The sequence below is a fragment of the Bufo bufo genome, chromosome 6, assembly GCF_905171765.1.
Source record: "Bufo bufo chromosome 6, aBufBuf1.1, whole genome shotgun sequence".
Taxonomy (NCBI): Eukaryota; Metazoa; Chordata; class Amphibia; order Anura; family Bufonidae; genus Bufo; species Bufo bufo.
Window position 1 is genome coordinate 248,852,886 of NC_053394.1, and position 24,749 is coordinate 248,877,634.

General features: G+C 45.5%; 1 protein-coding gene across 2 annotated transcripts in view; it reads left to right on the forward strand.

The window, feature by feature from the left end:
- LOC121004076 (sphingosine-1-phosphate lyase 1-like) overlaps positions 1 to 24,749 on the forward strand; it is a 247,803-nt gene that overhangs the window by 86,364 nt on the left and 136,690 nt on the right. For both annotated transcript variants that reach the window (XM_040436155.1, XM_040436156.1), the window contains exons 3-5: positions 13,426 to 13,493; positions 15,864 to 15,911; positions 16,309 to 16,456. In XM_040436155.1, coding sequence (XP_040292089.1) covers positions 13,426 to 13,493; positions 15,864 to 15,911; positions 16,309 to 16,456 — 264 coding nt within the window. The remainder of the gene's footprint in view (positions 1 to 13,425; positions 13,494 to 15,863; positions 15,912 to 16,308; positions 16,457 to 24,749) is intronic.

Genomic DNA, 24,749 nt, shown 5'->3' on the forward strand with positions numbered 1-24,749 from the left:
AGTACAAAGTACACCCAAAGTGAATTTTATAGGGGAAATGTTATTATATAGAAACATAGAATGTGTCGGCAGATAAGAACCATTTGGCCCATCTAGTCTGCCCAATATACTGAGTACTATGGATAGCCCCTGGCCCTATCTTAAATGAAGGATGGCCTTATGCCTATCCCATGCATGCTTAAACTCCTTCACTGTATTTGCAGCTACCACTTCTGCAGGAAGGCTATTCCATGCATCCACTACTCTCTCAGTAAAGTAATACTTCCTGATATTACTTTTAAACCTTTGCCCCTCTAATTTAAAATTATGTCCTCTTGAAGCAGTTTTTCTTCTTTTAAATATTCTCTCCTCTTTTACTTTGTTGATTCCCTTTATGTATTTAAAAGTTTCTATCATATCCCCTCTGTCTCGTCTTTCTTCCAAGCTATACATGTTAAGGTCCTTTAATCTTTCCTGGTAAGTTTTATCCTGCAATCCATGTACTAGTTTAGTAGCTCTTCTCTGAACTCTCTCCAAAGTATCAATATCCTTCTGGACATATGGTCTCCAGTACTGAGCACAATACTCCAAATGAGGTCTCACTAGTGCTCTGTAGAGCGGCATGAGCACCTCCCTCTTTCTACTAGTAATGCCTCTCCCTATACACCCAAGCATTCTGCTAGCATTTCCTGCTGCTCTATGACATTGTCTGCCTTCCTTTAAAGGGCTTCTGTCACCCCACTAAAGTGTTTTTTTTTTTTTTTGGGCTAGTTAATTAGTTATATTGCGATATATGAAAATATAATGCTCTTACTTACTTTGATTCAGCAGTTTCTTCTAAAAACAAAGTTTTATAATATGTAAATTAGGTCTCTACCAGCAAGTAGGGCGGCTACTTGCTGGTAGCAGCTGCAGAAAACCGCCCCCTCGTCGTGTTGATTGACAGGGCCAGCCGGGATCTCCTCCTCCGGCTGACCCTGTCGGCATTTAAAAAATCGCGCGCCTGTGTTCATTCGGCGCAGGCGCTCTGAGATGAGGAGGCTCGCCTCCTCAGAACTCCCTCAGTGCGCCTGCGCTGATGACATCACCGAAATAGTAGACGTCATCGGCGCAGGCGCACTGAGGGAGTGCTGAGGAGGCGAGCCTCCTCATCTCAGAGCGCCTGCGCCGAATGAACACAGGCGCGCGATTTTTGAAATGCTGACAGGGCTGGCCGGAGGAGGAGATCCCGGCTGGCCCTGTCAATCAACACGACGAGGGGGCGGTTTTCTGCAGCTGCTACCAGCAAGTAGCCGCCCTACTTGCTGGTAGAGACCTAATTTACATATTATAAAACTTTGTTTTTAGAAGAAACTGCTGAATCAAAGTAAGTAAGAGCATTATATTTTCATATATCGCAATATAACTAATTTAACTATCCCAAAAAAAAAAATCACTTTAGTGGGGTGACAGAAGCCCTTTAAGTCTTCTGAAATAATGACCACTAAATCCCTTTCCTCAGATACTGAGGTTAGGACTGTATCACTGATTTTATATTCTGCTCTTGGGTTTTTACGCCCCAGGTGCATTATTTTGCACTTATCCACATTAAATTTTAGTTGCCAGATTTTTGACCATTCCTCTAGTTTTCCTAAATCCTTTTCCATTTGGTGTATCCCTCCAGGAACATCAACCCTGTTACAAATCTTTGTGTCATCAGCAAAAAGACACACCTTACCATCGAGGCCTTCTGCAATTTCGCTGATAAAGATATTAAACAATATGGGTCCCAGAACAGATCCCTGAGGTACCCCACTGGTAACAAGACCTTGGTATGAATATACTCCATTGACTACAACCCTCTGTTGCCTGTCCCTCAGCCACTGCCTAATCCATTCAACAATATGGGAGTCCAAGCCCAAAGACTGCAATTTATTGATAAGCCTTCTGTGTGGGACAGTATCAAAAGCCTTACTGAAGTCTAGATAAGCGATGTCTACTGCACCTCCGCCATCTATTGTTTTAGTCACCCAATCAAAAAAATCAATAAGATTAGTTTGACATGATCTCCCTGAAGTAAACCCATGCTGTTTTTCATCTTTCAATCCATGGGATTTTAGATGTTCCACAATCCTCTCCTTAAGTATGGTTTCCATTAATTTCCCCACTATTGATGTCAGGCTTACTGGCCTATAGTTACCCGATTCCTCCCTACTACCTTTCTTGTGAATCGGCACAACATTTGCTAATTTCCAATCTTTTGGGACGACTCCTGTTGCCAGTGATTGGTTAAATAAATCTGTTAATGGTTTTGCTAGTTCACTGCTGAGCTCTTTTAATAGCTTTGGGTGTATCCCATCAGGCCCCTGTGACTTATTTGTATTGATTTTAGACAGCTGACTTAGAACCTCTTCCTCTGTAAAGACACATGCATCAAAAGATTCATTAGTCTTCTTTCCTAACTGAGGTCCTTTTCCTTCATTTTCCTTCGTAAAGACTGAACAGAAGTATTCATTGAGGCAGTCAGCTAGTTCTTTATCTTCTTCCATATACCTTCCTTCTTTTGTTTTTAATTTTGTAATTCCTTGTTTTAGTTTCCTTTTTTCATTTATGTATCTGAAGAATGCCTTATCGCCTTTTTTCCCTGACTGAGCTAATTTCTCTTCTGCCTGTGCTTTAGAAGCTCTTATAACTTGTTTGGCCTCTCTCTGCCTAATCTTGTAAATTAGCCTGTCATTTTCGTTTTTTTTTTTTTTTTTTTTATAATTCCTAAATGCTATCTTTTTGTTTTTAATGATTTTGGCCACTTCTGCTGAGTACCACAGTGGTCTTTTCCTTTTTTTGCTTTTACTGACAAGCCTAATGCAATTTTCTGTTGCCTTCAATAGTGCCTCTTTTAAGTAGTCCCATTTCTCCTGGACTCCAATGAAACTGTTCCAATCTGATAGGGACTCGTATACCACTAATCTAATTTTAGAAAAGTCTGTTTTTCTAAAATCTAAAACTTTTGTTTTTGTGTGGTGTGACTCAGTCACTGTACTTATAGTAAACCACACTGACTGGTGATCACTAGATCCCAAGCTTTCCCCTACAGTAATATCATATACCAAATTCCCATTTGTGAATACTAAATCTAAAATGGCCTCCTTCCGGGTTGGCTCCTCAACTACTTGCTGAAGAGATAATCCCAGTAGGGAATTTATAATATCTGTACTCCTGGTAGAACTAGCTATTTTGGTTTTCCAATTTACATCTGGAAGATTGAAGTCTCCCATAATGATAACTTCCCCCTTCAATGTCATTTTAGCTATTTCCTCAACTAGTAGATCATCTAATTCTTTGACTTGGCTAGGTGGTCTATTTATCACACCTACACGAGTTACCTTATGATTATCAAGCTGCAAGGTAACCCAAACTGACTCTAAATTGTTCTCGCTAACTTGTATCAAATTAGATTTTATGCTGTCTTTCACATACAGGGCCACCCCTCCCCCTTCTTGCCTTCTCTGTCTTTCCTGTATAGGGAGAACCCTGGTATTGATATATCCCAGTCATTACTCCCCTTGAACCACGTCTCAGTAACAGCCACTACATCTATATTCTCAGATGCCATTATAGCCTCAAGTTCATTGATCTTATTCCCTAAACTGCGAGCATTTGTAGATAAGAATCTGAGCTTGTCATTTCTTAACCTTTGTGCTACTGGCATCTTCTGGCATTGTTCCGGGGGGCAGTCGGACTGCTGGATTATCATTCTTTTGCCCCCCTTTCCTAGTTTAAATGCTCCTTAGCAAATACTTGGAACTGTTCACCGAGGACATTCGTTTCTTTGAGAGAAAGATGCAAACCGTCTTTCTTGTACAGTTCTTTTCCATTCCAACAAGAGCTAACATGAGACACAAAGCCAAACCCTTGGTTCAGACACCATTCACCAAGCCATACATTAAATTCCTTAATGCACATCTTCCTGTCATTCTGAAGGTTATGCACAGGCAAAACTGCAGAGAATGAAACAGTTGATGCAACCTCCCGTATATCCTTTCCAAGTGTGTGAAAAGCTTCTTTCACCTTTGAAACCTCATTGCAAGCCAGATCGTTTGTCCCCAGATGGACAATAACATCCACTTCCCTTTCCTGTTTTGCTTGCCTAACAATATTAAGGATCCGTCGTCTATCCCTGCTAGCGGTAGCACCAGGGAGACATCTTACAACACCATTCTCCTCAAACTTCACACCTCTTATGATGGAATCACCCACCAACAGCTGCTTACTATCAGTCCTCACCTTCTCCTTTTTTTCTTTGGCTGCAGTCTTGCATACTTTAGGCATGGGAGATGATTGTTTCTCACCCACTGTGCTTGAGCCATCCGCCATGTTGGTCTTGCACTCTGAAAGTGCTGCAAATGAATTATGGAGAGCCACAGACTGTGGGACATGTCTTCTATCCACAACTCTCAGTCTACCAGAACCTACAGTAACCCATCTTCCATTTCTAGGGGGCCTCTGTGGCAGTGGCATTGCAATGTTCTCAGTCTGAGTTTGCTTAATGGTTAATTTACAAATCTCATATTTAGAAGAAAAAAAAAAAAAAGTCATATTTGGATGCAGCTTCAGGATAGGAGGTTCAATCTCCACTGGCAAGAAGGTTTCTTTGAACCACATGTATTATGCCTTCGTACAGGCTCCAAGTATTATGGAGTTTTGGGGTGTCGTGTCTAGAGGACCTGTACCTTTTGTATGCTTCTAGATTTATATGGAGGCGTATAGAGTTTTGATCCAGTGCTGAATTATGGACATATACAGTTGCAAGAAAAAGTATGTGAACCCTTTGGAATGATATGGATTTCTGCACAAATTGGTCATAAAATGTGATCTGATCTTCATTTAAGTCACAACAATAGACAATCACAGTCTGCTTAAACTAATAACACACAAAGAATTAAATGTTACCATGTTTTTATTGAACACACAATGTAAACATTCACAGTGCAGGTGGAAAAAGTATGTGAACCCTTGGATTTAATAACTGGTTGAACCTTCTTTGGCAGCAATAACTTCAACCAAACGTTTCCTGTAGTTGCAGATCAGACGTTGATAACGGTCAGGAGTAATTCTTGACCATTCTTTACAGAACTGTTTCAGTTCAGCAATATTCTTGGGATGTCTGGTGTGAATCGCTTTCTTGAGGTCATGCCACAGCATCTCAATCGGGTTGAGGTCAGGACTCTTACTGGGCCACTCCAGAAGGCGTATTTTCTTCTGTTTAAGCCATTCTGTTGTTGATTTACTTCTATGCTTTGGGTTGTTGTGCTGTTGCAACACTCCTCTTCTTTTGAGCTTCAGTTGGTGGACAGGTGGCCTTAAGTTCTCCTGCAAAATGTCTTGATAAACTTGGGAATTCATTTTTCCTTCGATAATAGCAATCCTTCCAGGCCCTGACGCAGCAAAGCAGCCCCAAACCATGATGCCCCCACCACCATACTTCACAGTTGGGATGAGGTTTTGATGTTGGTGTGCTGTGCCTCTTTTTCTTCACACATAGTGTTGTGTGTTTCTTCCAAACAACTCAACTTTGGTTTCATCTGTCCACAGAATATTTTGCCAGTACTCCTGTGGAACATCCAGGTGCTCTTGTGCAAACTGTAAACGTGCAGCAATGGGTTTTTTTTGGACAGCAGTGGCTTCCTCTGTGGTATCCTCCCATGAAATCCATTCTTGTTTAGTGTTTTATGTATCGTAGATTCGCTAACTGGGAGTCAGCATATGCCAGAGACTTTTGTAAGTCTTTAGCTGACACTCTAGGATTCCTTTTCACCTCATTGAGCAGTCTGCCTTGTGCTCTTGCAGTCATCTTTACAGGATGGCCACTCCTAGAGAGAGTAGCAACAGTGCTGAACTTTCTCCATTTATAGACAATTTGTCTTACTGTGGACTAATGAACAGCAAGGCTTTTGGAGATACTTTATTAACCCTTTCCAGCTTTATGCTGTCACGGATGATGTTGCAGATAGCTGGAACTTATGAATAAACGTCCGACTGGCTTGATCCCAAACTAAGGAGCATATAGGTGACTGCTATGACTGCTATGCCTATGCAAGGGTCTCAATGGTAGACGATTGCATGCCCACGTACCTAAGGCTGTGTGACACCTGAAAACCCTATAATAGTGAGGGGACACGACCACCGGCTCCCTGCACTTAATATGGATGGAGTAAGGGTCACCTAGAATCAAGCCAGCAAGGAAACACAATACATGAAAAGACTTATCTGAGCAAACAGAAGCAGCAGCCTCCAGCAGTGAACACTTCATCAAGGAAGTAGTATAAACCGCAAAGTGAGGCAGTATGGGAGGGAATATAAAGGGAGACGATTAGTCTAAATAGATGACACCTGGGAGAAGGAAAGGAGATGACAAAGTGAAACCAAAACAAAGAACGTCATGCAAGAGGTAGAGAAGGACTTCTGCCAGACCTTCTCACAGAACTGGCGGTGACATATGCACGTCAACAATTCTTAATCATAGGTCTTCTGAGAGCTGTTTTGTGCGAGGCATCATTCACATCAGGCAATGCTCCTTGTGAAAAGCAAACCCAGAACTGGTGTGTGTTTTTTATAGGGCAGGGCAGCTGTAACCAACACCTCCAATCTCATCTCATTGATTGGACTCCAGTTGACTGACACCTCACTTCAATTAGCTCTTGGAGATGTCATTAGTCTAGGGGTTCACATACTTTTTCCACCTGCACTGTGAATGTTTACATGGTATGTTCAATAAAAACATGGTAACATTTAATTCTTTGTATGTTATTAGTTTAAGCAGACTGTGATTGTCTATTGTTGTGACTTAGATGAAGATCAGATCACATTTTAAGATCAATTTGAGCAGAAATCCATATCATTCCAAAGGGTTCACATACTTTTTCTTGCAACTGTAAATATAAATAGATGTTCAAGAATTGTTTTATTACATAGGGAATGCATGAAGCTAATAAAATAGGCATGTCAGGAGTGGTGAAAGGTCCTCTTTAAGTCTCGGAAAACCCATTTAAAGATGTATTTTTTTAATATTGATGTATAGGTCATTCATATAAATGTCAATGTTCCAACACATTGAAACAGCTGATCGGTGGGGCTGCAGAGTAGCTTCTGCTCTGGAACTACGTATCTCCATCCATTGTTTAGTCATGCTGCATTTGAAGAGAATGGGAGCAGCACTGCAGTTATGGACAGAGCTGTCTAGCATTGGAGCTACTCTGAAACAGCTGATTGGCAGGGATGTGGGGTTATGAACCCCCACTGATCTGATATTGGTGGCCTATCCTGAAAATTAGCCTTCAGCATTAAACCCCCTTAAAGGGGTTGTCTCATCATGGACAATGGGGGCATATCGCTAGGATATGCCCCCATTGTCTTATAGGTGCGGGTCCCACCGCTCCTATATCGAGAACAGAGCCCCGCAAGTGAAGGAGGGTGCACTGCGCACGAGCAGCCGCCATCCATTCATTTTCTATGGGGACGGCGAAAATAGCCGAGCACTGGCTTGGCTATTTCCGTTGGCCCCATAGAAATTAACGGGAGCGGGGGCTGCGCATGCGCTGTACGCTCCTATTCACTTCTATGGGGAGCCAGCTTGGTGGTGGCTGGACTGGAGTCCTCCAGCTATCACCTTGCGGGGCTCCATTCTTGACATAGGTGCGGGTCCTAGCAGTGGGACCCGCACCTATAAGACAATGGGGGCATATCCTAGCGATATGCCCCCATTGTCCATTATGAGACAACCCCTTTAAGGTAAATAAGATGTGGATTGGAAATGATACATTGAATGATGCATTTTACAGCAGTTGCTAACGGGCCTTAGCCTAGGCCACCACCTTTTTATAGTGGCCTAGTCTAAAAACTGCACAGGTGTCTCCTGTAGAGCGATAAGCAGGAGCTCGTCTCTTCTGCTCTCATGGCCCAGATCGGAAGCCTCTATCTGGGCCATTTAAAACCTTAGATGCCGCAGTCAATAGCGACTGCGACATCAAAGTGGTTTAGGGGGAGGGCGGTGCTGATGTTCGAGTATGGCAGCTGGGGGCCTAATGAAGGCCCTCCAGCCTGACCTCAGTGATTGCATATAAGGGCTGTACCTCTGTTAGTGCCAGTATTATACACTGTACTGTGTGCATTATAGAAGCACACAGAAAATCACATGTCAAAGTCCCTTTGTGGGACTAATAAACTGTAAAAATAAAAGTTAAATAAAACTACAAGCCCTTACACAGCTCAGTGGAAACCTGTCACCTAGAAAATGCATATTAAACCGCCAACAATACCTTATTGCAGCCTGTAGCATGATTATAAAGGTGTCTGTGTCTTTTCTGTACAATGTGCCAAAAGTCTGAAAAAAGTGGGCAGCAGTTTTTCTCGCCTGAAGTCAAGCGTGCCCCGCCCCCTTGCCCGCCCCTTAGTATTTGATTGATAGGATATCCAATTTCTTTACTGCTGGGTGCTTGAGCGTAGTCTCGCGCATGCGCAGGCTCTCATGTACGAGTGCCTTATCATTGAGCCTACCTCACAGCAGAGTGGAACAGTGCTCAGGCGCCGGCACTGCAGGGACACAGCGCACGCACAAGACTATGTAAGCGTTCAGTGGTGAAGGAATTGGAATTCCTATCAATCAAACGCTAAGGGACCAGAAAGGGAGCGGGGCACGCTTGACTTCAGGTGAGAAAGCCGATTCCCCCTTGACTTAAAGACTATCGTTTACATAGCGTGGCCAGTTGAATAAAAGTCAGACATTTGGCGCATTGTACAGAAAAGACACATACACCTTTATAATCAATACACAGGCTGCAATAAGGTACTGCTGATGGTTTAATATGCATTTTCTAGGTGACAGGTTCCCTTTAAAGGGGGGTGGGGAGTTTATTGTGCAAAAATGAACACCGCAAAAATGATACTATAAAAACTCAGTGGCAGTATTGCTGCTTTTAGCCACTCCCCCCACCCCAGAAAGAATTAATAAAGTTCATCGGTAAGTTATGTGTACCCCAAAATGGCTCCATTAAAAGCTACAAAAATATGGAAAATTAAAAACTAAAAAGTTATAGCTCTTAGGATGCAACAATGAAAAAGTCACTTGGTCAATGAGGCCCAAAACTGGCTGATTACTAAGGGGTTAAAAAAGTTTTCCAGGATTGTAAAAGCAGGGCTGCTTTTTTTCCCGACACAGAGGCACCCCTGTCCATGGCTTGTGCGTGGTCTTGAGGCTGCACTCCATAGAAATGAATAGAAGTGAGCAGAAATTCTGCGGATGGTATTTCTGCTAGCAGGCTTTCCCAGGGCCATCCACCTAGCCCTGCCCCAGAAGTGGAAGAGATTGAGTGCACTGATGCCCAACCACTTATGTTTTAAGATGAGTACATGGGAGGACCACCACAGCGCGTCTCGGATGATGCCGAAACACAGGTGCCAGGGCGGTGGTCGCACAGAGCCACCAGCACAGCAGAAGAGGGAGCAGGGTGCAAAAATGGTGCGGCCGTTCCCTAGACAGTACGCCAGCTACTGCCCACTGCAGCAAGGGACCGAGCACACCAAAGCCAGCTCCAAGGAGTTCCCTGGTGTGGCAGTTCTTCAGACAATGTGCTGACGACAAGACACGAGTGGACAACAGACCGATGAGTTGTTGGTGCCAGTGAGCCTCAAGCCCGGCCTGGTGGTGTGCGATAATGGGCAAAATCTCGTAGCAGCTCTGGGACTAGCCAGTTTGACACACATCCCTTGCCTGGCGCATGTGCTGAATTTGGTGGTGCAGAGGTTCCTTAAAAATTATCCCGATATGTCAGAGCTGCTGCAGAAACTCCACCTTGCACATGCTGGCCAGACTGTGCGAGCAGCAGCAGGCGATAGAGGAGTTTCAGCTGCAGCACGCACGGGTGAGTCACTCTACAGAACAACACCACTTCACCACCAATGACTGGGCCTCCATGCGAGACCTGTGTTCCTTGTTGCGCTGTTTCAAGTACTCCACCAATATGGTCAGTGCCGATAACACCGTTCTCAGCGTTACTATCCCACTTCTATGCCTCCTTGAAAAAACGCTTCTGGCGATGATGGAAGAGGATGTGGCACAGGAGGAGGAGGAGGAGGAAGAGGGATCATTTCATAGGGTTTCCAGCCAGTCATTCACAAGTGGCTCCGAGGGTGGTTTCCTGCACCCACAAATGCCAGGTACACAATTGTCCAGCCAGGGCACAGTTCTGGAGGATGAGGAGGTGGAGGATGAGGAGATGGAGGAGGAGGAACCGTGTTCACAGCAGGGTGGCACCCAAACCAGCTCATGGCCATCACTGGTGCGTGGCTGGGTGGATACAGAGAACACAGACGATACACCTCCCACAGAGGATAGCTTTTTGTTGCCTCTGGGCAGCCTGGCACACATAAGCGATTACATGCTGCAGTGTCTCTGCAATGACAGCCGAGTTGCCCACATTCTAACTTGTGCTGATTACTGGGTGGCTACGCTGCTGGATCCCTGTTACAAGGAGAACATACCGTCCTTATTTCCGTCACTGGAGCGTGATCGTTAGATGCACGAGTACCAGCGCACGCTGGTAGACGCGCTGCTGGTGGCATTCCCACCTGACAGCGGGGGCACAGTGGAAGCTCAAGACGAAGCCAGAGGAGGAGGAAGAGGTTGCCAACGCAGCTGGCGGACCACCAGCACCTCAGAAGGCAGGGTTAGCATGGTCAAAATGTGGAAAAGCTTTGTGAGCACGCCACAACAACCAACACCACCAGCTGATATGGAACGTCTTAGCAGGAGGCAGCATTTCAGCAACATGGTGGAGCAGTATGTGTGCACACGCCTACACGTACTAAATGACGGGTCTGCCCCCTTCAACTTCTGGGTCTCCAAATTGGGCACATGGCCTAAGCTTGCCCTTTACACATTGGAGGTGCTGGCCTGCCCTGCAGCCAGTATATTGTCTGAACGTGTGTTTAGCATGGCAGGGACATTATCACAGACAAGCGCAGCCGCCTGTCCACAGCCAATGTGGACAAGCTCACCTTCATTAAAATGAACCAGGCAGGGATCCCACAGGACTTGTCCGTACCTTGTGCAGAATAGACATGTATACCTGCCTTAACCAGCGCAATTGCTCATTGTTGTATTTTGTATATTTCCCATTCTTTTGGAGTGTACCCTAATTTAAAAAAAATATATAAAAAAATTCAAACCAAAAACCAGTGTTGGCTACCTCGTCCTCCTCCACCGCCGCTTCCACCTACACCGCTACGTCCACAGCCTCCTCAAACTCCTACTCCATATGGACCTCACCCCATAAATCAAATTTGTGCATATTTTATTTTATTTTATGTCATTTCACTAATTAGTTTTTTCGGGTGAAATTCACCAATTTTTGGGTGTGATATACCCCTGCTGTACCTAGTAGACAGGTAAAAACATTTCACTAATTTGTCTGTTAAATATTCGGGTGAAATTCACCAATTTTTGGGTGTGATATACCCCTGCTTTACCTCGTAGACAGGTAAACAAATTTCACTAATTTGTCTGTTACATTCTTGGGCGAAATTCACCATTTTTTGGCTGTGATATACCCCTGCTATACCTAGAAGACAGGTAAAAACATTTCACTAATTTGTCTGTTACATTCTTGGGTGACATTTGACCATTTTTGCCGTGATTAAACCCCTGCTCTCCATAGGTGATAGGGACAGAAATTTAAAAAAATTATCTGTTACATTGTCAGGTGACATTTTAACAATTTTGCCGTATACAAACCTCTGCTCTGCATAGGTGACAGGGAATTAAATTTCAAAAATTCTTCTTTAATTGACGCACGCCCCCTCCTTTCATTCAATGCTTAAAGGATTTTGTGCATACAGCTGGGGACATGGGCTGCTAGATGGCCGCTAGCACATCTGCAATACCCAGGTCCCATAGCTCTGTGTGCTTTTATTGTGTTAAAAAAACGTTTTGATTGATATGCAAATGAACCTGATATGTGTCCTGTGTCCGGAGATGAGTCAAGCGGAAAGGAGCCCAGCACTGCCCCGCGTCCTCCGAATCTCCTCCTTGCTGGCTGACGTCACAGAGCTGGAGCGCCGAAATCTCGCGATGCGCGAGCTAGTGCATGCGTAGTTCGTTCCCTGTGCTGATGCCAGCACAGGGAATGAACATTATGCCGACACTGCGCATGCGCTAGCTCGCACATCGCGAGATTTCAGCGCTCCAGCTCTGTGACGTCAGCCAGCAAGGAGGAGATTCAGAGGACGCGGGGCGGTGCTGGGCTCCTTTCCGCTTGACTCATCTCCGGACACAGGACACATATCAGGTTCATTTGCATATCAATCAAAACGGTTTTTTAACACAATAAAAGCGCAGAGAGCTATGGGACCTGGGTATTGCAGATGTGCTAGCGGCCATCTAGCAGCCCATATCCCCAGCTCTATGCACAAAATCCTGATGACAGGTTCCCTTTAAACTTTAACAACTTGTCCCACATTTGCGCTTCAATAATTTGTCCCACTTTTCCGCTCGATGATATTTAATTTCAAACAATTATCCTCCCTTGGATGTGGTCTTCCTTTCTCACGGTCCCTCTCCGGCATGGAACTCTGATTCGCCGCTAACCGTGATCAACATGGTAGGCGCAGAAAATAACATTGAAAGTTGATAGAGCAGATATCCAATTGGATCGTGGACATCACGGGGACGTGCGACATGGTGGAGCAGTATGTGTGCACACGCCTACACATACTGACTGATGCGTCTGTCCACTTAAGCTTCTGAGTCTCCAAATTGGGCACATGGCCTGAGCTTGCCCTTTACACCTTGGAGGTGCTGGCCTGCCCTGCAGCCAGTGTATTGTCTGAACGTTTGTTTAGCACGGCTGGAGGGGGTTATCACAAGTTATATTTCCTAATGTTTTGGGGTGTACCCTAATTTAAAAAAACAAAAAACAAAACGCTGCCGCTTTTTTACCTACACCGCCACATCCACTGCCTCCTTAACTTCCTACTCCATATGGACCTCGTCCTCCTAGATCAAGATTATTATTTATTATTTTTACTTATTTTATGTTATTTAAATTAATTTCCTTATCCATGTTTGTTTGCAGAGCACTTGCCATGCTCTAAACCACATTTTGCTGGCATTTGCAGCCCTCTAGCCCTTTTCATGACATTTTTAGAGCCATTTTAGTGCTCAAAAGTTCGGGTCCCCATTGACTTCAATGGGGTTCGGGGTCAAGTTCGGGTACCGAATTCAATTTTTTTTGTGAAATGCGGGCGAACCCGAACATCCAGGTGTCCGCTCAACTCTAGTCAGGAGAGAGGACAGGTCCTCTTTGAATGCCCCTCTTGACATTATATTGACAGCAGTGTCATACATGCGGAGCTCTTGTTTAAGGCTTTCCTTTTCCTCAGGAATTCTGATTTTGTGAATTTTTCTTTAAACAGGTATAAAGTCCAGATGTAAGAAGCAATTTTTCAGGATAATCAGAAGAATGCCATTTATAGGTTCAAAAGTAAGTAAACTCGACCCCAAATGTTTTATTTTTTCCTTTGGCGTTTGTGAGTTGCTGAACTCACTCGATAGTTATTGATAGTACAGTACTGCCATTGTTCTATCTGTTAATTAAAAAAAAAAAAATAATCATAATCACCCTGCTGCTCCGTTCCAATATCCTGTATCACTACAGCAGTCTTCTGGTCCCGGTCCTTTAAACTGTTGGTGTAACGGCCGCGTACACACACACACACAGGGGGGAGGGAAGTGACCACTGCGCTCCACCCTTACCCCTGGCCCTGCCTACTTGCCTCGCGAGTCCTAATGACATGGGACAACTGGACGGCAATCCCTAACTTGGAGTAAGTGCAGGGATGACAGACAGACAAAGAACAGGACGTGAACGGACCGAGTCAATACCAGGAAAGCTGCAAAGTGCAAATGGAGCAAGCAGAGAATTGTCAGGAGAAGCCGGGGTCATAAATACCAGGAGAGCAGAGAAGTACAAGAGGAGTCTAAGAGAGTAGTCAGGTGGGAGCCGAGGTCACAATACCAGGACGGAAGCGCAGTACAGGAGGAGCAGGCAAAAGGATGGTCAGGGAACAGGATCAGGTAAGTATTCAGCAGTCCAACAAATAGCCAGGAACCTAGAAATTAACAGGCAACCTGTAGCCAGCAGGCTGCCTGTATTTATAGTGGGGAGTGAGGGTCATGTGACGTGGCCAGCGTCACATGACCGACAGACCAACCAGTCGAGCACCGAGTGATCGGCTCGGCGCTCAAGGCAGACTAGGAGCAAGGAGCCACCCAGCTAGTAAAGCCGCCCTGGGAATGAGGTCAAACACAGAACCTCATTCCAAAAGCTAAGCAACAGTTCTGCGGGCAATGGGGGACCGAGTGCACCTTCGGAACCCCGTGACAGTTGGATAGACACGATATCCTGCACCTCTGCCACCACTGACTGGCCTCAGTGGTGACATGTTCCCAGTTGGTTTGCTGGGTGCTGTGCCGCTTGGGGAAACGTCACCTCAGAGGTCAGTTATTGGCTGCAAAAATGCAGAGAATCAGCCGCTGCATGCTGCGGTTTGTGTCCGGCTGATTCCCGGCAGACAGCTGGATCGGATCGTAGTGCTGCCAGTCTGAATGTAGCCTAAGCATGGCCAGCAGTACCTTAGTGCAGCACAAAATACCACAGTGCAGCACAACATACTGCTAAACCCAATGCAGTATTCCACTGTATCACTGTCCTTAGAATACAGTTGAATTTAGAAGGGGACCTATGGCCACCAGCCAGGTGCATAAGTACACAATGTTTCTAGAATTAATTAATGCTGAGAGCATCAGATTGGCAGCCGTGAGGAGTGCTTGGGCTGCCCCAAGGGCATCAGCCCACCGGGAAATTTCTCTGTAGGGTCTATGGCTAGTCCGTCCCTGTCTAGAAACATTGTTGGCCATTATCATATATTGCCACAATTGATTGTTCAACCTGTATCTTGCTCCCCATACACACACACACATGGTTTAATCTCTAAACTGATCTATAAACCTTGAACCCACACGTGCTTATAAATCTACCTCCTCGGATGACTAGTGCCCTAATAGACTGATAAGACTAGTACAGCAAAGTGTCCTTTATCTTAATAGAGAAGAGATCACAACAACTTCTCTAATACAGTATTGGTAATTTATTTATTTTTTCTCCTAAAGTAATTTACACTTAGTAGAAATTTGTACTGTTTGTTTACTATAAAGACCTCTGTGTCTCCATGGTAACAGACTGCAAGCAAACCCTGTAGTCTGATCCTTCAGTCTTTGTCCTTTTCCATAATTCTTGCTAAACTACCAAATGTTTGGGACCCGTGGAAAGTATTATGACTGCAGGAGCAGACTACGCTCAGGGTTTGTGTTCCATTGTTAGGAACGCAGAGCATTAGTCATAACCAGAGGTGACCTTAAGTTTGTATGTTGTAGCATTTATAGCAATTCCCTAAATTCTTAAAGGATTAGCCATCCTCCCTTAATAAGCAGGAGTGGTGTAATAGAGCCACTTTAGTGGCTTCCATAGACTTGGCTGCAAAGTGTTTATTATAGATGCCCATGATGAGAACATAGTCCTACCACTTTACAAATCGCTAGTCAGACCACACATGGAGTACGGTGTACAGTTCTGGGCTCCTGTGAACAAAGCAGACATAGCAGAGCTGGAGAGGGTTCAGAGGAGGGCAACTAAAGTAATAACTGGAATCGGTGGACTACAGTACCCTGAAAGATTATCAAAATTAGGATTATTCACTTTCGAAAAAAGACGACTGAGAGATGATCTAATAACTATGTATAAATATATCAGAGGTTAGTAGAGAGATCTATCCCATCATCTTTTTATCCACAGGACTGTGACTGTGATGAGGGGACAACCTCTGCGTCTGAAGAAAAGAAGGTTGGTACACAAACATAGAAGAGGATTATTTACGGTAAGAGCAGTGAGACTATGGAACTCTCTGCTTGAGGAGGTGGTAATGGTGAGTTCACTAAAAGAGTTCAAGAGGGGCCTGGATGTATTTCTGGAGTGTAATAATATTACAGGCTATAGCTACTAGAGATGGGTCGTTGATCCAGGGACTTATTCTGATTGCCTGAATGGTGTCGGGAAGGAATTTTTTTCCCCTTAAGTGGGTCAAAAATTGGCTACCAACTCACAGGGTTTTCTTTTTGTCTTCCTCTTGATAAACTTGCAGGATAACAGGCCGAACTGTATGGACAGATGTCTTTTTTCGGCCTTATAAACTATGTTACTGTGTATAGGGAAGTTCTGATTCTTCATTTTCTTTTCACAGATCCAGAATGAACTTGATAAAGCTTTGGATTACATGGCTCATCGACTGCTAAATGTGAAAGACGGAATGAGCTTTGTAAAAACTATCCCGCACACTGGTCTTAAGCAAGAACAAGTTATGGAGAAATTAAAGGAATACTCTGCTCTAAGTATAACCACCTGTTTATATGATAGCTGTTCAGAAAATAAGGAAAAGAGGATCCCGGAGAAATTCTCTATCAAGAATTCTTAAAGGGGAATTCCCATCACAGACAATGGGGGCATATTGCTAGGATATGCCCCCATTGTCTGATAGGTGTGGGTCCTACCTCTGGAACCTGCACCTATAACGAGAATGAAGCAGGGAGAGCTGTGGCTGGAAGACCCCTGATTTCCTAGGATCCGTCCACCACCAAGCACTGCTCCCCACTGCTCCCATAGAAGTAAAGGGTAGCGCACCGCGCACGCGCAGCCCCTGCTCCCCTTAATTTTTATGGGACAGACCGAAATAGCCGAGACAGCTTTCGGCTATTTTCGGCAGCCCCATAGAAATGAATGGAGGGCGACTGTGCATTTCATTTCCCTGCTCAGTTCTCATTGTAGGTGCGGGTCCCAGAGGTGGGACCCGCACCTATCAAACAATGGGAGCATATCCTAGGGATATGCCCCTATTGTCTGTAATAGGAATACCCCTTTAAGGCCTTTATAAATTGTGGTGACAACATGCCTAAGAATGGTGAAAATTCTGAGTCTTAAAGGTGTCCTCCAAGATTTTCAAAAACTTGAGTAACTGCGGGAAATGGTACAACAAAAAATAACCAGTACTTATCTGTAAAAGCCGCTACTGGCCATGCAGCAATGACTTCACGAGCATCATTCACATGACTGCTGCAGCCAGGGTACACGGTGACTGCTGACTCCAGTGATTGGCTGCATTCGTCATGTGAATTATGTACATGGAGTCATTGCAGGACTCCTGTAGTGGTGGCACTTGAGCACCAGGTGATTTAACAGGTATTTTTTCCCCGGCGCCTCCCCCAACGGCACTGACAGGAGGGTGCTCCCCGCCCCCAGGACCGGAAACAACACGGAAGCTTGAACTTTAAAAGGAGGCCTCCTCCCCTACCTAATCAGTGTTGTTTCCTGTCCTGGATAGCGTGGAAGCTCCTCCTGTGTTCCTGTGTGGATTTCGTAGCAGTACTATGCGCATGGCCTGATCTCTTCCCCCTACTTGGGGAGGGCTGTTGCAGGGGACAGGGGCTCCGGGGACGCGTGGCCTCCCTTCCCTGTACCTTGGCGTAAGTCCTGTTGTAAGCAGCCCCGGGCTCCAGAGGAAAGGGAGTCTCGTTCTGCTTGGGGGCGTTGCATGCGTTGTGATGTCGTTGCGCAGCAGTGTCACGTGCACACGGACGTCCCGCAAATTGGAAATTTAAATGGAGGCCGGATCCAGGGAACATCAACACGCGCTGTTCCCTTGCCTGCAATGTCGGCTCCTTCTGTGGCTGCAAGCCTCATCAGCCTGGTAAGCCTCCTCTCCTGACTTGGGCAGATATTGGTTATGGGTTAGGTGATGTAACAGTCCTTCAGGTGACTGATGTCAGGAAATCAAGTAGATTGGCTGAGCGTGGAGGAATGTCAGGAAATCAAGTAGATTGGCTGAGCGTGGAGGAATCTAACAGCCTCCTTGATTTCTCTTTTTTCAGTGTTGATAGGGTTAATGACCACTTCCCTTTTCTCTGCTGTTTCTCAGTTGTCATCACTTCTACCCTTTATAGTCTCACCCCACCCTTCTGATTATGCAGTTGATAGCTTCATTTGGGTTTGGCTGAGCTGGTGTGAGATCCTCTCTGGTGTTCCTGTTTTCCATCCCTACAGAAGTTTAGTGTCGTGTTTGTTTGTATTTGTTATATTCCCGGTTGTTGTATCTGGGCCTGAGACAGAGACTTACATTCGTCCATCTGGGGAGGAATGGGTTGTCTCTGGTCCTATACTTATTCCAGGGCCTTTTAGGGAAATCAGGGCCTAGGTATCCTGCTTATGAATATTCCTACCTTCAAGGTCTATTCATATTGATAGGTAGTTGAGGCCTGGATTAGGGTTGTCTAGGAGGTGACCTATTTCTTCCCTAGTTTCCAGGCCCAGTTACTGTTCCCCTTCCCTCCTGTGTTCAGTGTGGTGTTTCCCCCCACACTGATCGTGACAGATGGTGCCTATTTTTTTCCACCCTGGGTGCCTGGTGCTGGTGTCTTCCCTTGGAAGTATCTGAACCATATTAATTTTTTTTTTACATTTTTTAGGGTAGAGACACCTCCACCTCCAAGGCAAAGGGGACTGATTCTAGTCGCAAAAAATGAGCTATCTGCAAAAAGTCATTTATATCTAAAGCCAAGAAAGCACTTTGCCCCAGATGTGCTGAAAAAGTGGTGGTTGAAGAATCTCCTTCCTTGATAGACTCCATGCGGAGTATGATTCGTGAAGAAGTTAATGCTGTAGTGGAGTCTAAGTTACCTCCCTCTTCACTGCAGGCATCTACGTCTCTAAAAACTCCCAGGGGTCCCAGTTATTTGGGTTGGATTTGGATAAAGGGGAGATTGCATCTGACAGACTCAGATTCATCTGACGATGGTTGGGAGACCATTGTTTCTCCTGGAAGACCAAGCATTGCATCAACCTGTACTGCCAGATCCCTATCAGTATGGCTTAATCAGCTAGCAGATCATCTTGCTGCAGGAGCCCCAAGGGAAGAAAATTTGGCCCCACTGCCCATGCTTAAACAAGCCTCAAATTTTCTGGCCAATGCCTTGGCGGATTTAGTCAGGTTTTCAGCAAGATAAGCTGCTATTTCTAACGCCACCCGCAGAGCTGTATAGCTCCGCTCTTGGTCGGGTGATGCTGGTTCAAAGAACCGGTTATGTTTCATCCCTTGTGAAGGGGATAGGCTTTTTGGGTCAGTATTGGATGAGATTTTAGAACAGGCCTCTGATAAGAAAAAAGGGTTTCCCAATATTTTCATCAGATCTTTTCATCACACTCTTTTCGCAGTCAAAGGAAGCCTAAACCTGATCAGAAGAAGAGAGATTACTCAGGAAGGTGGAAATCGTCAAGAGGGAGAAACAAGGGATTCCTCTTCAATCCTGATAACTCATCAAAACCACTCAATGACACCAGAGGCCAGGTTGGAGCAAGATTAAAAAGTTTTGTTCCACAATGGAGAGAAATAGTGTCACGGCCTTTGCTGTGTGCGCCGTGACACTTGTGCCATGCTTGCAGTTGCCGGTGGCAACGTGTTGCTATTATAACATGTGGTGGCAGTGTCTCGGCTTTCGCTGTGTGCGCCGTGACATGGTTGCCACACATGCTGTTGCCGGTGGCAACATGGTGGCTGGTGTGTGCACTTCCCATTTAAGTTGTAGCCTTCCCCTGGCTGGTACTGTAAGGGTTAACCCCCTGATTGAGTGTCGTCGTTTTGGGCTATTTAGCTTCTGCTGGAAGCCTGTAGCTCAGTGTTCCTCCAGGCTTGGTGTGTGCTGGTGGTTCACTCCTCCTGGCTTTACCATCTGTCCAGAGAGGGCCACCCTTGTGGTCATCAAGGTCTTCCCAGTTTCTCCCTTGTATCCTCAATGTACCCAACCTCACTAGTATGTTTGGTGTGGGTTTATCTTCAGGGTTTGTTGTACTTCTTGTTCGCTGTTACATGTCTGGGCTGTTGTTGGTGTTTGTCCCTGCATGTGTGCAAGACATTTTCCCTGTGTGTGTTGTACCTCCCAGAGGGGGCTGGTTGCCCGGAGGGGGAACCATAAGCCTGTATGCAGCGCTGCCTGGAGCTTCTGTGCATCTGGTGTTTGCATGGAGGTCCGGTTAGATGTTTGGTGCCGTTTTTCTATCTCTGCTGCGGCAGGTAAGCGTTGGTTATTGCTAGTGTTCTGTTGTTATACTGTGTACATACCTGCCGTTCAGTTGCTGCATATGGTCTTTTCTCTCCACCTGTTATTAGGCAGCTGGAGACTCCGGTTTGTCTGATTCCCTGAGGAACCGGTTGTCTCCTATTCCTGACCCCTATGCCAGGGACCATCAGGGTCAGCAGGATCCAGGTTCAAGTGCATGAGCTCTCCCACCTTCAGGGTTTGCTCATGTGGTCAGGAGATCAGAGTCAGGATTGGGGCAGCTGTAGGTTGTGGCCTGCTCCCTTTACTGTAGTCTGGCCTAGTAACAGTTCCCACTATACGGTGGGGAGTCTCCCCACCGTGACAAATAGAAGCCTCGCCTTGGATACTAGCCGCTATTCAAAGGGGTGTCAGGCTAGAATTTAGTACCTACCCACAAGACCACTTTGTCATCAACAAACCCTTGACAAAAAAGGAGGAACAGTTATCAATGGAGAAAGAGATAACCAGCTTAATTTAGAAAGAAGTCCTGCTGCCAGTTCAAGAAAGCCAGCAAAAGTGAGGTTTTTGTTCTCCAGTCCTGCTAAAAAAACAGGGGGATCCTTCAGGCTTATTATAAACCTAAGGAGTCTGAACAAGTGCCTATCTTAAAAAAAGTTCAAGATAGAGACTATCAAATCAACAATAAATCTGCTTCCCCAATATTGTTACATGGCAACAATAGATTTGCAGGATGCATACTACCATGTTCCCATTCTCAAAGATCATCATAAATATCTCAGAAATTTCAAGCGCTCCCCTTTGGCCTGTCATCAGCTCCCAGAATTTTTGCGAAGGTAGTCGTAGAAATAACCAGTTATCTTCATCTACAGGGCATTCTTGTCGTGCCATACTTAAACGACTTCCTGTTAGCGGAATCAGAAGATCATCATTAAATCTTGGATGGATCATAAATGTCAAAAAATCTAACCTCATTCCAGCTCAACAAAAAGTCTTTTTAGGGGTTCTTCTCGACTCTTGCTTACTGATGTCCTTCCTTCCAGAGGAGAAACAGTTGTCCCTTCAACTAAAGGTAAATCAGTTTTGAAGTCTAAGATCCACTACCATCAGAAACGTCATGACAATCATGGGAATTGTGATATCCTCTATCCCTGCTGTCAGATGGGCACAAAGCCGCACCAGAATCCTGCAAGACTTTCTTCTAGCATCCTGGGATGGCAGCAGAATCTCTCTGGACATGAAAGTTTTAATTCCACTGTCCGTAAAAGGTTCCCTGGCTTGGTGGAGAATAAGAAAGAATCTGCAGAGAGGAGTGTTCTGGCGTCAAGAGAATCTTCTATTGGTGTCTACAGATGCCAGGAGTCGAGGCTGGGGAGGCCATGCAGGGGACCTTGTGCTTCAAGGAGTCTGGGACGACTCCATGTTAAAGGCATCATCAAACATAAGGGAGCTCAGAGCAGTCTATAAAGTTCTTCTAGCCCTTCACTCAAGAACCGCTCTCGATCATATAAAGATCCTGTCGGACAATATAACAATAGTTGCTTATTTAAACCAGTAAGGAGGTACCTAGAGCAGATCTCTGGCAGCAACATCAAGGGATAGCTTTCTTTCTTTTTGCAGAAAATAATCTATCCTTAGTGATGGACAAACATCAGCAGGGACGATTCGCAAACACGCGTTCGCGGTGGGCCCCATTCACTTTAATGGCAGGCAAACCTGAAAAACCTTCAGGTCATATTTGCAGCCAGCAAACACTTTCTATAAGTAAACAAATAGTCCCACAACATCGAAAGTGATATACCAGAGGGGAATCATTGGCAAAAATTCCTACAAAAAATATGTATTTTAATCAGGGGCCATTTTTATGCTTCTTAAGGGGAAACTCTCAAAAATGTGCCCTGCTGGAGCCTAGACAAATCGGTTTGATGTATACAAATGTGCAGCACTCCACGTTTTTGTATCCTGCAGAGTCCATTTAAAAAAAAAATGCATACATTAACGTAATTTTTTTTGTACCATGGAACTGTATGGTGAACGGACGCCACTGTACGGCATCAGTCTGAGGCATCTGTTAACGCATACATTTTTGGTATGCATTAAATGGATGGTGAAAATAGGGTGTGAACCCAGCACTAGTGTCAGAATAAGCACCAGTACACAGCGGAGCAGCGTGGCGGAGAGGGGAGGCTGCCATGTACTGACAAAGTGCTACCTGGTCCTGGTGGTCAGGGATGAGGACTGTGTTTCCCAAGGATAATTTTCTACTGGGAAATACAGGGCACAGTATAATATTCTAGAATCTATGTAATATAAAGATATTAGCCCTACCCACGTATAATAATACAATTACCGTATTTTTCGCCCTGTAAGACTCACTGGCCCATAAGACGCACCTAGGTTTTTGAGGAGGAAAATAAGAAAAAATCATTTTTGAACAAAAAGGTGTGCCTTTGGTGGGTTTGAACTAATGGCGGTCTGTGCATGACACTATTATGGGGGATCTGTGGATGATGCCCTGTTATGCGGTGGGGGATTTGTGGATGGCACTGTTATGTGGGGGATCTGTGGATGGCACTGTTATGGGGGGAGCTGTGGATGGCATTATAATGGGGGGGTCTGTGGATGGCATTATGATGGTGGGGGGGATCTGTGGATGGCATTATGATGGTGGGGGGATCTGTGGATGGCATTATGATGGTGGGGGGGATCTGTGGATGGCACTGTTATGGGGTAGTGGATCTGTGGATGACACTGCTAAATGTTTAATCCACAGATCCCCCCATAACAGTCAAATCCACAGATCCCCCCATCATAATGCCATCCACAGACCCCCCCATCATAATGCCATCCACAGATCCCCCCCATCATAATGCCATCCACAGACCCCCCCATCATTATCCCATCCATAGATCTATAAGAAGGGGCTGTAGTAGGAGGGGAGAGCGGCGGGCAGTGCAGGAACTGTACTCTGGCCCACCGCTCAGTATGTACTGTATTATACCTAGTGTTAATCATAATATCTAAACTGCGCTCCCCCTGTTCCCATCTGTACCGTACTTACCGGTACATGTTATACTCTGTCTCCTGTAGTAAGCGCTAGCAGGCAGGCCGGGCTGCAGGCAGCCGTAACTCACTGAGGTCACGTGCCTGCTCCGCCTGCTTCATTCATAAAGTAGGCGGAGCAGGCACGTGACCTCAGTGAGTTACGGCCGCCTGCAGCCCGGCCTGCCTGCTAGCGCTTACTACAGGAGACGGAGTATGACATGTACGGTACAGATGTGGAGCAGGGGGAGCGCAGTTTAGATATTATGATTAACACTGAGGGGCGGGCCAGAGTTCAGTGCCTGCACTGCCCGCCGCTCTCCCCGCCTACTACAGACCCTCCTCACTAATACATCACAGGCTGCGATGCTGCAGCATCGCAGACTGCGATGTAAATTGCCGGCATTCGCCCCATAAGACGTAAGGGCACTTTCCCCCCACTTTTGGCGGGGGAAAAGTGCGTCTTATGGGGTGAAAAATACGGTAGGTGGTCATTTATTGTATAGAAATACGTCTATGTTAGGCGTATTTCTGACACAGATTGTGGCACAAAGGTCCTTAGCACCGCAATCTGCATATTTTTCCCACTCATGCCAGGTCTAAAAAAGGATGGCGTGGGCAGGGAAAGGGATACAGTTATGGCCATACAGTTATTGGATACCACTGCCATACATTGACCGGATAACACCTCTGTACAGTGACCTCTTAACACCGCCATACTGTGACCGGATAAAAGGCACAGTACAGGGAATGACTAGGGGTGTGGTAAGATGGCACAATGCAGGGTATAATGGGGAACAGTACGGGGTGAGGGGCACAGTATGGGGTGGGGGGCACAGTACGGGGTGGGGAGCACAGTCACATTACCCTGTGACATTAGAAGGTCCTTATGGTGAATGCGGTGCGTACACCACCATAATGAGAGGCAGAGGAATGAGACAAGGGTGTGATTATGTGGCTAGAGCTAAAAAATTTAACTGTCGGATAGTACAGGCCCCAAAAATTAGGCAATAGGCATTCACCTGAAAGCAAAGAACTTTGGATTCTGTAGCTGGAGGTAAATTAGACTGTCACAGGATAAATATGTAACTGTCGGCCAGTACAGGAGCCAAAAAATTAGGCAATAGGCATTCACCTGACAGCAAATAACTTTGGGTTCTGTGGCTGGAGGTACATTAGGCAGTCACAGGATAAATATGTAACTGTCGGCCAGTACAGGCCCCAAAAATTATTCACGTGAGAGCAAAGAACTTTGGATTCTGTGGCTGGAGGTACATTAGGCAGTCACAGGATAAATATGTAACTGTCGGCCAGTACAGGCCCAAAGAATTAGGCATTCACCTGACATAAAAGGCCTTTTACGCCGCTGTATATACATAAGACAAGGACCATTCTATGTTCTGGGTGGAGGCGGATATGTGTGGGCTGGCATGAGGAAATTCAATTACACATGGTTATCACAGGTGTTGAATTCCTCCGAGATCCATGCCTCATTCATTTTTAAAAATGTTGGGTAGTCCACACTGTCATGAGCTAG